This window comes from Bos taurus, chromosome 2 (genome assembly GCF_002263795.3).
Source record: "Bos taurus isolate L1 Dominette 01449 registration number 42190680 breed Hereford chromosome 2, ARS-UCD2.0, whole genome shotgun sequence".
Taxonomy (NCBI): domain Eukaryota; kingdom Metazoa; phylum Chordata; class Mammalia; order Artiodactyla; family Bovidae; genus Bos; species Bos taurus.
In genome coordinates, this window is record NC_037329.1 from 105,984,603 (window position 1) to 105,996,624 (window position 12,022).

General features: G+C 51.3%; 1 protein-coding gene across 23 annotated transcripts in view; it reads right to left on the reverse strand.

The window, feature by feature from the left end:
• TNS1 (tensin 1) overlaps positions 1-12,022 on the reverse strand; it is a 266,797-nt gene that overhangs the window by 82,526 nt on the left and 172,249 nt on the right. For all 23 annotated transcript variants that reach the window (NM_001434864.1, NM_001434866.1, NM_001434863.1 and 20 more), the window contains 9 exons: positions 11,638-11,760; positions 11,216-11,280; positions 9,579-9,662; positions 6,378-6,490; positions 5,667-5,727; positions 5,370-5,445; positions 4,408-4,537; positions 2,870-2,935; positions 1,592-1,708 (listed from right to left, as the gene is read on the reverse strand). In NM_001434864.1, the coding sequence (NP_001421793.1) occupies positions 1,592-1,708; positions 2,870-2,935; positions 4,408-4,537; positions 5,370-5,445; positions 5,667-5,727; positions 6,378-6,490; positions 9,579-9,662; positions 11,216-11,280; positions 11,638-11,760 (835 nt within the window). The remainder of the gene's footprint in view (positions 1-1,591; positions 1,709-2,869; positions 2,936-4,407; positions 4,538-5,369; positions 5,446-5,666; positions 5,728-6,377; positions 6,491-9,578; positions 9,663-11,215; positions 11,281-11,637; positions 11,761-12,022) is intronic.

Here is a 12,022-nt window from a genome sequence, read left to right on the forward strand (position 1 = left end):
GGCAGCCACCGGTACCTCAGGACTGATTCATTGCATCCTCTTCCTCCTCCCAGCTACTGGGTTCAAGCGGACATGATTGGAGGGAGGAGAACTTTGGGGGCGGCCTCAGCATAGTGAGTCCCTGGTGGCTCAGAGGTTAAAGCATCTGCCTGCAATGCAGGAGATGCCGGTTCGACCCCTGAGCTGGGAAGATCCCCTGGAGAAGGAAATGGCAACCCACTCCAGTATTCTTGCTGGGAGAATCATGGAGGGAAGAGTCTAGTAGGCTACAATCCACGGGGTCGCAAAGAGTCGGACACGACCGAGCTACTTCACTTTCACTTTCACTTTTCACTTTCAGCAGAGTGGGCAGGGCTTAGTGTCTGGGCCTCTGGGGCAGGAGAAAGAAGAGCAAGAACTAAGTAGGTACAAAGACAAACTTGGACCGTTGCAACACTGCACGTGAACTCTCATCAAACCCCAAACTCTAGCCCCACCATCACCCTCATCGCACTCCCTCTGAACTCCATCGCTCATTCTGGAGTGTCCAAGGTCAGAGAGAGAAACTTTATGCAGAAAAACGCCAAAAAGACTTTCAGGGTGGAGTCAACAAATCCAAAACCTTGGAGACGGAGGCAGGGTGAGGGCCCCTGGGCTACCTAACCCAGCTCTGCCATATGGCCCAGGGTCCCCTCCCAAGGACCAGCGTCAACAAGGTGCAGAAGCACAGAGACTGGGTGCTGGTGTCCTTGAATGAACACAGGCTGGTCATGGGTATAAATCAAAGGGGGTCTCAGTTACCCCATCTGAAAACTGATGGGGGATGGGGAAATAAGCCTGTGACCAAACCCCAGACAGGGCGTCTCAAGAGTTCCTGAGCTCCAGACAAGCTCACTTCAGAGGCCCCGCATATTCAAATGAACCACATAAATCAACAGAATTCATACATAACTCTCAAGAGCTGATATGAGTTGTGAATGACCGTATGACATAATGCTAGGGTTTGCTGCTAAATTAAACATGTATTAATTTCATTTCTGCTGCTTTCTTTTCAAATTTTGGAGCCTACCAGTTTGTTTCCAGCTCACAAACATTTTCGTTGGCTGTTGATGAAAGCCTGTGGGCCCTGAACACTGTGTCTACATTCCTGGTGCTCTGACCCCAGAGAACTCAGGCAGCGAGCCTGGAGAAATCCAACAACAGGGTTAAAAGAAACCTAACAAATGCAGTGTTTGCAGCACAGCAGGTATCTCAAGCTCCATGCAAGGCTACCTCCTCCAAGGAGGCCTCCCAGACCACTCCAGATCTCAAGAATCCTTCCCCTGCCAATCTCAGAGCATTTGCTGCCTATGAGACTCATTTGGCACCAAGAATACACGCTTCTGTGGCTGGTTTGCTGCATTCTTTGGCTCTGCCTTCTTAGCTTAACACATTCGTGTTTGGTTTTATCTTCCCTCACTGAACCGTGAGCTCTCAGAAATGCCTTGGACTTCTCCTCTGTCCCCCCGACCCTCTGAACCCAGTACGGTATCACAGCAAACCAAGAGACCCAAGGCCATTTGAGCAGGGCTATGCAATTGCAGAGGGATTAGAAGTCACTGGTCCCACCTACCCTCCATGCCATCATCTCGATGCCCATTGAAGTTGTCATAGGAATCCCAGCGGATGAGGGGGTCAGAGGTGTTATAGTCCACGGACACGCTCGGGCCATTCTCCAGGTGTTCCATGCCTTAGAAAATGGGAAAGGAGGAGAAGATAGCAAAGAAAAAGAAAAAAAAAAAAAACAGATCAGCAGCTGGAAAAACAGAGGAAGCCAACAAGCTCCCCAAGGATGCTCCCTAAGGGACTTCTCATTTTCTTGACCATGCGGGGTGGAACCAGTGGCTTAAGTTGGATGGAGAACCCAGGAGTCTGGTTTCTTACATTCTTGAAAAAGCTCTCACCAGGTCATAAGGGTAAATCAGGACAGCAGCACTGAGCATCAAAGACCCCCCAGAACAGAGCTGGGGGGAAGCTCTCTGGCTGGGTGGCTGCCTCTTTCTCTTCTGTGCCCCAGGGGCCCTTGTGACAGTGCCAAGAGTCCAGAGAGGCTGGCCCTGGAGTCAGAGGGGAGGGTGGGAGAGACTTGCAGTGGGCTGCACGGGGCCAGGGACAGCAGGCAAGTCACAGCCTTGACACTGAGAGGACACAGGTCATCCCAGCCATCCCCCTGCCCCTCCACGTAAGAGGCTCTCTCCTCTAGGCAGAAATCTGAGGAGAGAGGCAGAATCTCGCCTACACTTTCAGAGAAAGCCCAGGATGTGGACAGAAAAGCTACAGGTCCGGCCTTCTGGGGTGAGTTACCCTTCTGACCCAGTAGTCCCTTCTTTAATCTCCCCAGAGTCCCTCTGTCTGTAACCTGACTTCATCTCTTCCTATTTGGTTCCCAAATAAGATGGCGAACAACTGGTCTCCACATATAACCAGTCTAAAGGCTTAACGGCTATTATTAAATTGCCCTTCTCATCTTCAGGTTGAATCACCTCAGTTCTCATAAATACTTATTGTCCATCCAGCACCTATGAGTGTCCCCTGGCCACTCATTCCATCCACCACGGCCCTCAGTCTCTGAATATAATAGGATGATGACTTAATGGGGCCAAAATAGTTTATCCAACCCAGCACTGGTCTACTTTTTTATTTTTACTATCCAGAGATTAAGTCACTGGTTCATGTTTAGCTGGGGGTCCACTATGATACCCAGATCCTCTTCTGCTGGTCTGCCTCTCAACCACAGGTAACTTGATATTTGTAGAGCAGACCAGTGGGGAAAGGGTGAAGGTGAGCTGAGGTGGGGCAGGGCTGGATGGAGGGAAGGGAGTGAATTAGTGGGTTCTAACTCAGCTATTACCTTGAATTTTCTCTGGTCCATAAGAAAATACAAATTCAACTTTGCCGTATTCTGGAAATCGATCGTCTGAAAAAGGAGAAGGAAAACAAAAATGGGCGGTCAATTCCCAGAAAAGGACTCCACACAAAGTTTTCTTCTAGAAAGGATTAAAGTAATATATGTATTTATTGTTGTTATCTAGTCACTAAGTCATGTCTGAGTCTTTTGCGACCCCATGGACTGTAGCCCTCCAGACTCCTCCGTCCATGGGATTTTCCCGGCAAGAATACTGGGATAGGTTGTCATTTCCTTCTCCAGAGGATCTCCCTGACTCAGGGAACGAACCTGCATCTCCTGCAGTGGCAGGCATCCGATTCTTTACCACTGAGCCACCAGGGAAGCCCAACATATGCATACACGGTTGATAATATAATAAATAATATGTACGATGATGGTAAGTCTCCTGCTCACTTTAGTCCAGTCCTACGTGCCTAAGGTAACCGCTTCTTACCATTTCTATTTTCTGTTCTACTAGCAGCTACCTCTAAGACTCTATATAACAGCCACAGTTTTTATGCCACTATTTTTAATCAGTTTTAAGTAATCTTCATTGATGCAACACGATGAAGATAAATAATTTGGACCACTTTTAATATTCCCACCTCCCTTCTTAAATCTTGTTATGATTATTAATCACCCTTCTGATTACCTCTGAAACTTTAAATATTGGAGTTGAGCCTCTATTTCTTGATCTGTCCATTTTTGATCGTGTCCTGACTCCCTCCCTACAGGGGGAGAAAATTTTTGCCCTTCCCTTCCCCCACCTTCCCACAACCCCTTTTATCTTGTCAGTTATTCCTTTACCTTCCTTGTTAGGACTGATACCATTTACATTCTCTTCTGCAAATGTAACAGCATCTTCTGTGTTTGCCCTCCTGGCTCTGGTACAGGGAAACCTCTTCATAGAAACATCGTTCTCCCTGCGTGAGCCAGACCACACTGGGGGCTCAGGCCTCCCCTCCTCGGAGCTCCAGCTCCATGCTCTGATCTCTGCCTGAACCCAGTCTGGACACAGATCACACCCACCCTTCTGCTTGTCAGAAGGGAAGTTACAGCAGGGGTGGCTTTCCCTCACTGGACCACCTGTCACGCCCGTGCACATCTCCATCACTGCAGGCAGCACTTCACAGTATCACGTGTGTGTGTCTCTTCCTCCCGTAAGACTGTGAGCTCCCTAAGGATAGGGCCTGACTCCTTTCTGTTTGTATCGCCAGGGTCTAGCACGTGCCGGGCACATACGGACACTCAGGTGATGCTGGTGGGTTTATAGATAGATGAATAGATGGGTGAATGGATGTAGACATGTCCCAGACCTGAACATGATGCAGATAAAACCTAATGGATAGAGGAAAGAAGCAAAGAGAGACAGCTCCCTGATCACCCCCCTTCCCCTGGGAAAACGGTCACCCTTCACTGCTGCCGCAGCCCCTCCATTAGGTCCTTCTATCCAGTGGTATAATTATTCCTTGTACGGCTGCCTGTCTACTCAACAAGCCTACCCTTGAAGGCATCGTCAAGGTCCTCCTTCCCAAAGACAACTCCCAGGTCATGGATGGCACAGGTGTGGAACTGCACCCTGAAGATGACATCTCGGGCTGGGCTCCGGAACTTCTTGTGGTAGCACTTCAGCTGGTGGGAGAGACAGCAGAGCCCATCAGGGGCCCAGAGGTCGGAAGTTAGTCCCAGGGTGCCTCCTTATCAGCTCCATTTCTGGGCCCCAAACCCACTGAGGGAGCGGTCACTCATCCCCAACAGGACCTCAGAGCTCTCTGGGGAAAATTCCAGAACAGCAGAGGTTGGAGGCCAGTCCTGCCCTGTGGGGACAAAACTACCCTCCCGAAAAGTTCCTGCATGTAAAACATAGCCAATGGAAATTTGCTGTATGACTCAGGGAGCTCAAACCAGGGCTCTGGAACAACCCAGAGGTGTGGGAACAGGTGGGAGGTGGGAGAAAGGTTCGGGGGAGGGGAATATGTACACTTAGGGCTGATTCACGTTGATGTGCAGCAGAAATCAAATCCATATTGTAAAGCAATCATCAATCAATTAAAAATAAAATTTTTTAGAAAAGAAGTTCCTGCACAACAGTCAAAATGGAGAAAGCAGAAGTGGATTTAAATTGCAAGTGGAAGGAGTGAAGCTGGAATTGAGGCAGTCCCGGTCACCAGCGGGAAGCCTGGAGGTAACAGCTCACACAGAGCCGTATTTCCCTGGAGGTGCTCCAGAACAAGAGGAAAGCCCAGGCAAGGCATATCCCACTGTGAGGAAGTGGATGGACAAGGACCTTCCAGGCTGGAAGGCCTTGCAGGGCCCCTGAGAGCCAGTCAACGCCCCCAAGGCTGGTGGCCCACCAGGAGGGACACACTTATCCAAAGAGACAGGAGGGGAGCACGATGAAAAAAGAAAGAAAAAAATAAACGGTTGGGGGCAGGGGAGAGCTTGAGACGGAGGAGCGACTCACCAAGATGTCTCCCTTCAAGAGCAGCCCAGGCTCAATGGTGATGCAGATGCTGGTCTGGCTGTCTCCTTGGACGTTGCTATGGGAGAGAGGCGGGCAGAGGGACAGAGGGCTGCTACGGGGGCTGAGCAGTACCTTCTTCCAGCGGCCCCTCCACCAGGGGACTGTCGGGAAAGCTCACTGATGCATCCCTCAGCCCTCCTCCTAGAAAAGGTTCTAAACACCCCTCCAATCCCTGTCCCCAGTCCTCAGCCTCAGTTCTCCAACATTCCTGGCCTCTCATTCCTGCGGAATACCTACTAGATGCCAGATGTGTAGACAGGTTGCATGGCCTGGTAGATCCGGAGAAATGGTCGACACCCTGTAAAGGAGGGGTGGTGTTAGCCAAGACAGCAGAAATAGCCAGAGGAGGAAGGGGGAGAGGAGAGATGCAGGAAGGAAGGACCAACCAGGAGGAAGAAGAGTGAGCAGGGGAAGGAGGAAAAGAGGAAGGAGAAATGGGAAAAGAACGAGGGAAAAAATGCTAACTTTTCATTAAAGGCATTTTGAGGGACTTCCCTGGTGGTCCAATGGTTAAGGATCTGCCTTCCAATGTTGGAGACACGGGTTTGATCCCTGATCGGGGAACTAAGATCCCACCTGCCACGGGGCAACTAAGCCCGCACACAACTAGAGAGAAGCCTGCATGCTGCGACGAAAGACCCCATATTCTGCAAGGAACCCCAATGCAGCCAAAATTAAATAAATAAATCAATATTTGTAAAATAATAGAGACATTTTGAGTTTAAGAACGTGGTCATATCCAGCGTCACCTGCCGGCAGGCACTGCCAGTATTAAACCCACTTTGCAGATGAGTCAACTGGGGTGCAAAGAAACAGGAAGTGGTACAGTTGAGATGCCAAGCCTAAGACTTGGCTGCTAGCCAGCATTTTTACCACCTAACAGTGCCTCCTCAGAGAAGGAGATGGAAGACAGGAGGAAAATGGAAGCCAGGGGGTTCAGAGAGTTACCTCCTTTAGACTCGAAGTTGGGGATGCCGTGCATGATCACGTGGTGCAGAAACAAGGGCTTGTTGTTCATTTTGATGGAGCCAGAGAGCAGGCCGCTGAAATAATGCACGTACCTGGAGCAGGGAGGGGGCGGCTTCAGCCAGGGAGGCCTGTGCTAGAATACAGCCATCCTGTTCTCTTTCTCCCCAGCACACTGCCCTAGGTGGCCCTGCCGACTCCCACCATCTCCATCAACCCCCAGGTCTCCTGGCACCTGGGGTCTTCTCCACCCTTGCTGCCTGTACAGGTACCGATACACCTAGAGTGGAGTCCAGCCAAACCTCCCACTTGGGGTTCTCCAGCGCCCCCTGGTGGTCAATGTGGCCATCTCTTTCCTGCTTCACTCCCGGCCCAGGAATCTCCAGCTGGACCAAATTTCCTCCCACACATCCCTGACAGGCATCATTTAGCTGTTCACTACAGAACAAGGCAGGATGATCAACCATCAAACAGCTCTGACACCCTGACCCCCAGCCCAAACCAAGTTTACATTTGTACCCACAGGCCCCAGTTCTGTCCCTACAGACGCACCAGCCACATAACAATATAGCAAATAGTAAGAGCTTAATAATTTTAGTCCTTCGCTTTTTCTTGCCTGGAGAATCCCACGGACAGAGAAGCCTGGCGGGCTACATCCAGTGGTCATCCATCCACTGAAGTGATTTAGCACTCATGCAAAAAGGGTACAAAGTTACTCTATAGCACTTCATTTGATACTGAAGGATATCTAACTTCCATTAAGTAGTCCTATCTTTAGAGTCAACATTCCCCAATTCCCTTAACAAGGATCTCGCTAGAAGACTGGAAGGAAAAGCCACCCGCACTCCTAGAAGAAAGGGAAAACTAATCCAGAAAGAGTCATGAGCCTCCCCAAAGACACAGCAAGAGGGCACAAAGGTGAGAGGGGAGCAGGTGGGAGGAGCAGGGAACCAGTCTGACTCCGATGCATCTACTAGAAGGAGGGGCCAGTCCATTTGGTCAGTGCTTCCTCCTCTCCTGACTGGCCAGAGGATGCCACTCTGGGTCAGCTGGACCAATCAGAATGTATTCTGATTTGAGGTGAGTGGGACCAGAACCCTCATGACCTTGACAATGGTCTCGTCCTGACTCTCAGCTCCTTGGCCTACCTCCAGGCCTGTGGGCCTCTGTCCCTGGCCTGGGGTGGGGCCACCTTGGACTACCCTAGCAAGATAATCTGATGGGCAGCACCAGCTCCTATTCAAGCCCCTACCCAGCCCCCAGCCCCGTTGCTCAAACCGGAAACCTGGAATGGCAGGTTCCTATCAGATCTTCTGATCGTGCCAACAGGATGTGTCTGTGTGCTGGGGACAATGAACCCGGGGGTGGGGTGACAATGAATGGGGGAGCTGCAGGCAAAGCTCCTCCCTCCCTCTTTCCCTGCCCTCCGCTCCTCCAGCTGATCCAATCCCTGGAAGTAACACTGACAAGGCGGGAAAGTGGCAATGAATGCCACTTCCCCAACGGTCGCACTTCCACATTTGAGCACAGACAGAATTACCCACCCATGAGCAGATGCAGCTACAGATATGAGCGGCAAGGCAGATACAAGGCAGATAATATAAACACAGACACACACACCCCCCAATGGCATGCTATGTAAGCACACACTGAGCACGGTGGAATCCTTGAACCATCCTATTCCTGAGAGTAACAGTAATCCCTGTCCTCCAGGCTTTTAGCTGCAGAGATGTGACTGCCCTGCCCACACCCTCCACGCCACATCGTACCATCATAAACATCATGCTCCTCTTATCTGAATTTAATCTTTTAAGGCCAAGGGCCAGACTTGTGACCAAGGCCACCAGCCATATGTAGCAAGCCAGGATCTTGAACAATTTTTGATATTCTAGTAAAAGAACTCAAAAAAAGAACTGTAGCAGCAAGCCAGGATCTTGAACAAATTTTTGATAATCTAGTAAAAGAACTCAAAAAAAGAGCTCCAGCAGTTCTTTCCTCCCTGGGAAGACTCTCCCTGACCCACTGCTGCTGTGTCTGACAGCCTAGTCAGAATTTTCTGCACAGAAAGATATTTCCTTTCCGATCTCTGACCCAGAAGCTAGCTACCCACTGCCCTGTGCTGGTTGTGAGGCTCTGGTGGCCTAAGGACTCATTCGCTTCTGCTTGGGCTTCCTCTACAATGACAGGAACACAATCCCCAGCGGAGCCAGCACACTTTTAGCCAGGCAAGATGGAGGCGACGGGGTGTGACTTGGGAATCCCCTGCCTGGAGAGGTTGGAAAGCTCCAGGACCTGCAGCTAGGAGGTCCTGCTTTGCCTGGTCAGTGTTCCAAGGGGCTGGAAAAGTCAACGAAACACCGCGGCCTTCATACCTGCTACCTGGACCCTTTACCTCAGGCCTTCACTCATATGCTTCCTTCTCCCTTCTCAGACCTCACCTTACATGGCATCTTCTCAGAATGGTCAGTCCATTGGAATCAGCCTCTCACATCCACCCCCATCACACTCTCTAGCTCATCATGTTCTATTTTGGCTTTTTCCCCTTCAAAGCATTTATCACTGTCTAAAATGACCCTGATGGTCTATTGTATAAAGTTCTCAACAGAATAATCAGCTTACTAAGGGCTAAAGATCATCCTGTTCAAGTAGATATTGCCAGCACTTGGAACATTAACTAGAGTATCAAAAATTTACCAGACGAATGAAGAAATCCATTCCTACCCTGCTTCCTGCATGGGCTGTTGTGGACCACATCGTTGAGAGCCCTTCGTAAAATTTTAAAGCTCTCACAGCAGAAAGGGACCCTCATCATGAATGAGTGTCTGTCACCTCCTTAGAGCAGATGGCAATAACTTTAGCCTCCTGCAGACCCATCCAAACACAGGACCAAGAACGGCACTGCTTTCTCATACAAGCTGTCTTCTCACACCCCCGACTCCCTACTGCTGGGCCCGCTGCTCTCTGGCACCAACCTCAGGAGCCAACTGCTGTGCCCCACTGTGGGCACACACAGCTGCCCACAGGCTCCTGAGTTCATGCCCCTCCAGGCTGGACCTGAACATGCATGCTTGGCACACCACCACATAGGTACACTGTGCAGTCCCATGGGTTCACGAGGCTGGTTCCCACATACAGCGCACACACACACATGTATGTACTGGGCCAAGAGCCCTGGAGACCCACCTCCTCTGGGATGGTTGGCCAATGGGTACAATCTTATCCTCGTAGAACCGTTTCATCGCAAACCGGTCCAGGGCCTGGTCGGCACTGTGCGGAGAGACAGGTGGTCAGAGGAGCCAACTTCCACGATCCCCCTGTCCCCCTACCCCTGCTCCCCAGACCTGCAGAGCCCTCCAGGCACTCTGTCCTGAGATACTTTCAAGAAAGGGTTGCTCCAGCATCCCTCCCTCCTGTGTGCTGCAATACTCAGCACGGGGGCCTTAGAACCAGACATCCTGGGAGCCCGTCTCAAGTCTACCACTGACTTAGTAGCCCCTGGTCTTTGGGGCAGGTTACTTAACCTTCCTGAACCTGATTTTCCTTTCCTGGCAAATGAGGTGATAACTATGCCTTCTTTGAATGTTGTTACGGCAATTGAGAGAGATAACATCTCTAAAGAGCTTGGCACATGTGGGCCCACAGTAGGTGCACAGGCAGTGTTCACCATTAAGCAAAGATTAAGCCGGGTCAGGTTTCTTAAAGTCATAAAACTACCGTCCTATTGGCAAGCCCTTCAGAGAACACTCTACTCATCCTCGAAGAGGTCACTTTATAAAGAGACAGATCATATAGCTCCGCCGTTCTAGACTCTCCACCAATGTCCCTCTTAGAATAAACCCCAAAGTCCTCACCAAGGGTTGCAAGGCCCCTGGACTCTGCCCCCTTGCAGCTTCACTTCCTAGTCTTTGTCCCTTCAATCATTCGGCTCCAAACATGCCAGGCCCTGGTATTCCCATTGCTGGCATTTGCCCTACTCTCTTCTCTGCCTGGAAGGTCCTCTGCCACCACCACCCCCCAGACCACATATGAGTCAGTCCTTCCCAGCCTCCTGCCACTTAATTCCAGTCTCTGCTCACATATCACCTCCTGGAGAGACCTCCCCACTGTCGTGCTTCAGTCTCTGTTCCCAAAGGACTTGCCTCCTGCCCTTAGGGATGTGTTTGTTCACTTATTTAACACTCACGAGGGCAGTGGCCCACCTTTGCCCACTGCTCTATTCTCAGCACCTAGAACAGCTTGCACAGTGACTGTTCTGTAACCATTGTCAAATGACAGAATGAATGGACCAACTCCTCTGCCTCTCTGCAAAGCCAAATCAGAATGGAACCCATGGCTGGCTGTTTCCTGTTCTTGCTGCAAACTCCAAAGTGGGAAGATGCCCGTGATGGCCAGAGGCAGGGGCATGGATGAGAAAACGTCTAGGTGGCTCAGCTGCACCCAGATGTGTTCCAACATTTCCTTGTGACTCCCTCGCTGCTCTTTGGGGTAAATAGAAGGCAGTTTGGCAAAGGAAAGTGGCCCCAAGAAGCCAGCTGGATGGGGCGCCCATGCAGGGTCTGCCTCCCACAGCTGCCCCCCGACCCTTGGGGCCCCAGATAGGAGGATGGTCTCTGCTCTATGCTACCCTCTGTCCAAGGGCCCCTACCCCAGAGCTGTGGGCAGGGACTTTCTCCTTTCTGGGGGCTCCTCACCCTGTCCTCAGCATCTCTTGTCTCCTCTGTCCTCATCCTCCAATTCCAAGGAAGGCCGAGGCCTTGGGTGGGTGGGGAAGGGGGTCCTGCTGTCAACATTCAGAGAACAGGAGACTTGGGTTCTCTTACCTGGCAGAAATGTTGCTGTAGTGCATGTAAGCCGCGATCACAACGCCGATCCTGCCTCGGTTTCCCTGAAAGAGCCCCAAACACAAAAGCCTTCACTGTTAAGGCCGGCCCTCCCACCCCAGAGCCCAACCAAAAGCCTTAAAGAAAAGGGGCTGGAGAGAGGGGGAGTGGCTCTCAGACAGAAAAGGAGGAGGGAGGAAGCAGGTGGGGCTGAATCTTAAAAAGAAGAAACAGTAGATTATCCACCACACCTGAGGGCCCCACAGGCTGGTAGACCCCGTTTCTCGTGGGTGCCGCCCCAGACAGAATGCATTATCCCCAAGAAGGAGAATACACACAAAGTTGCACACTCACACAATCCAATGACACGGGCAGGTACACGCACTCATCGCACACACGCACCGTGCCATCCCCGCTCTGACCTTGTTGTGTAGCACGACCACGTTGTGGGGGTCTGCATTGAGCCAGGTGTCCATGGCCTTGCAGACGCTGCAGATCTTCTCCAGGGCCGGGGTGTGGAGGTCGGGCCAGCCAAATTCCAGGACCTGTGGCCCAAGCCATGAGTAAGAAGTGGCAGAAGCGCAGAGACCCAACATGGGTAGGGGACGGTGAGGGGACGTTAGTTCCCGCCCTGCCCATCAACCCTACTCGGAGGCAGGGGTGTGGAGGCTGAGGACACTGGTCCAAGACTTTGTTCTGACACCGCTCCCTGTGGGGCCTCAGGTTAGTCACCACCTCTACCCCAGCCCCAGCCCCAGTTTCTCACATGTGTATAATGCAAAAGCTTAGCACCCCCGAAGATCCCAG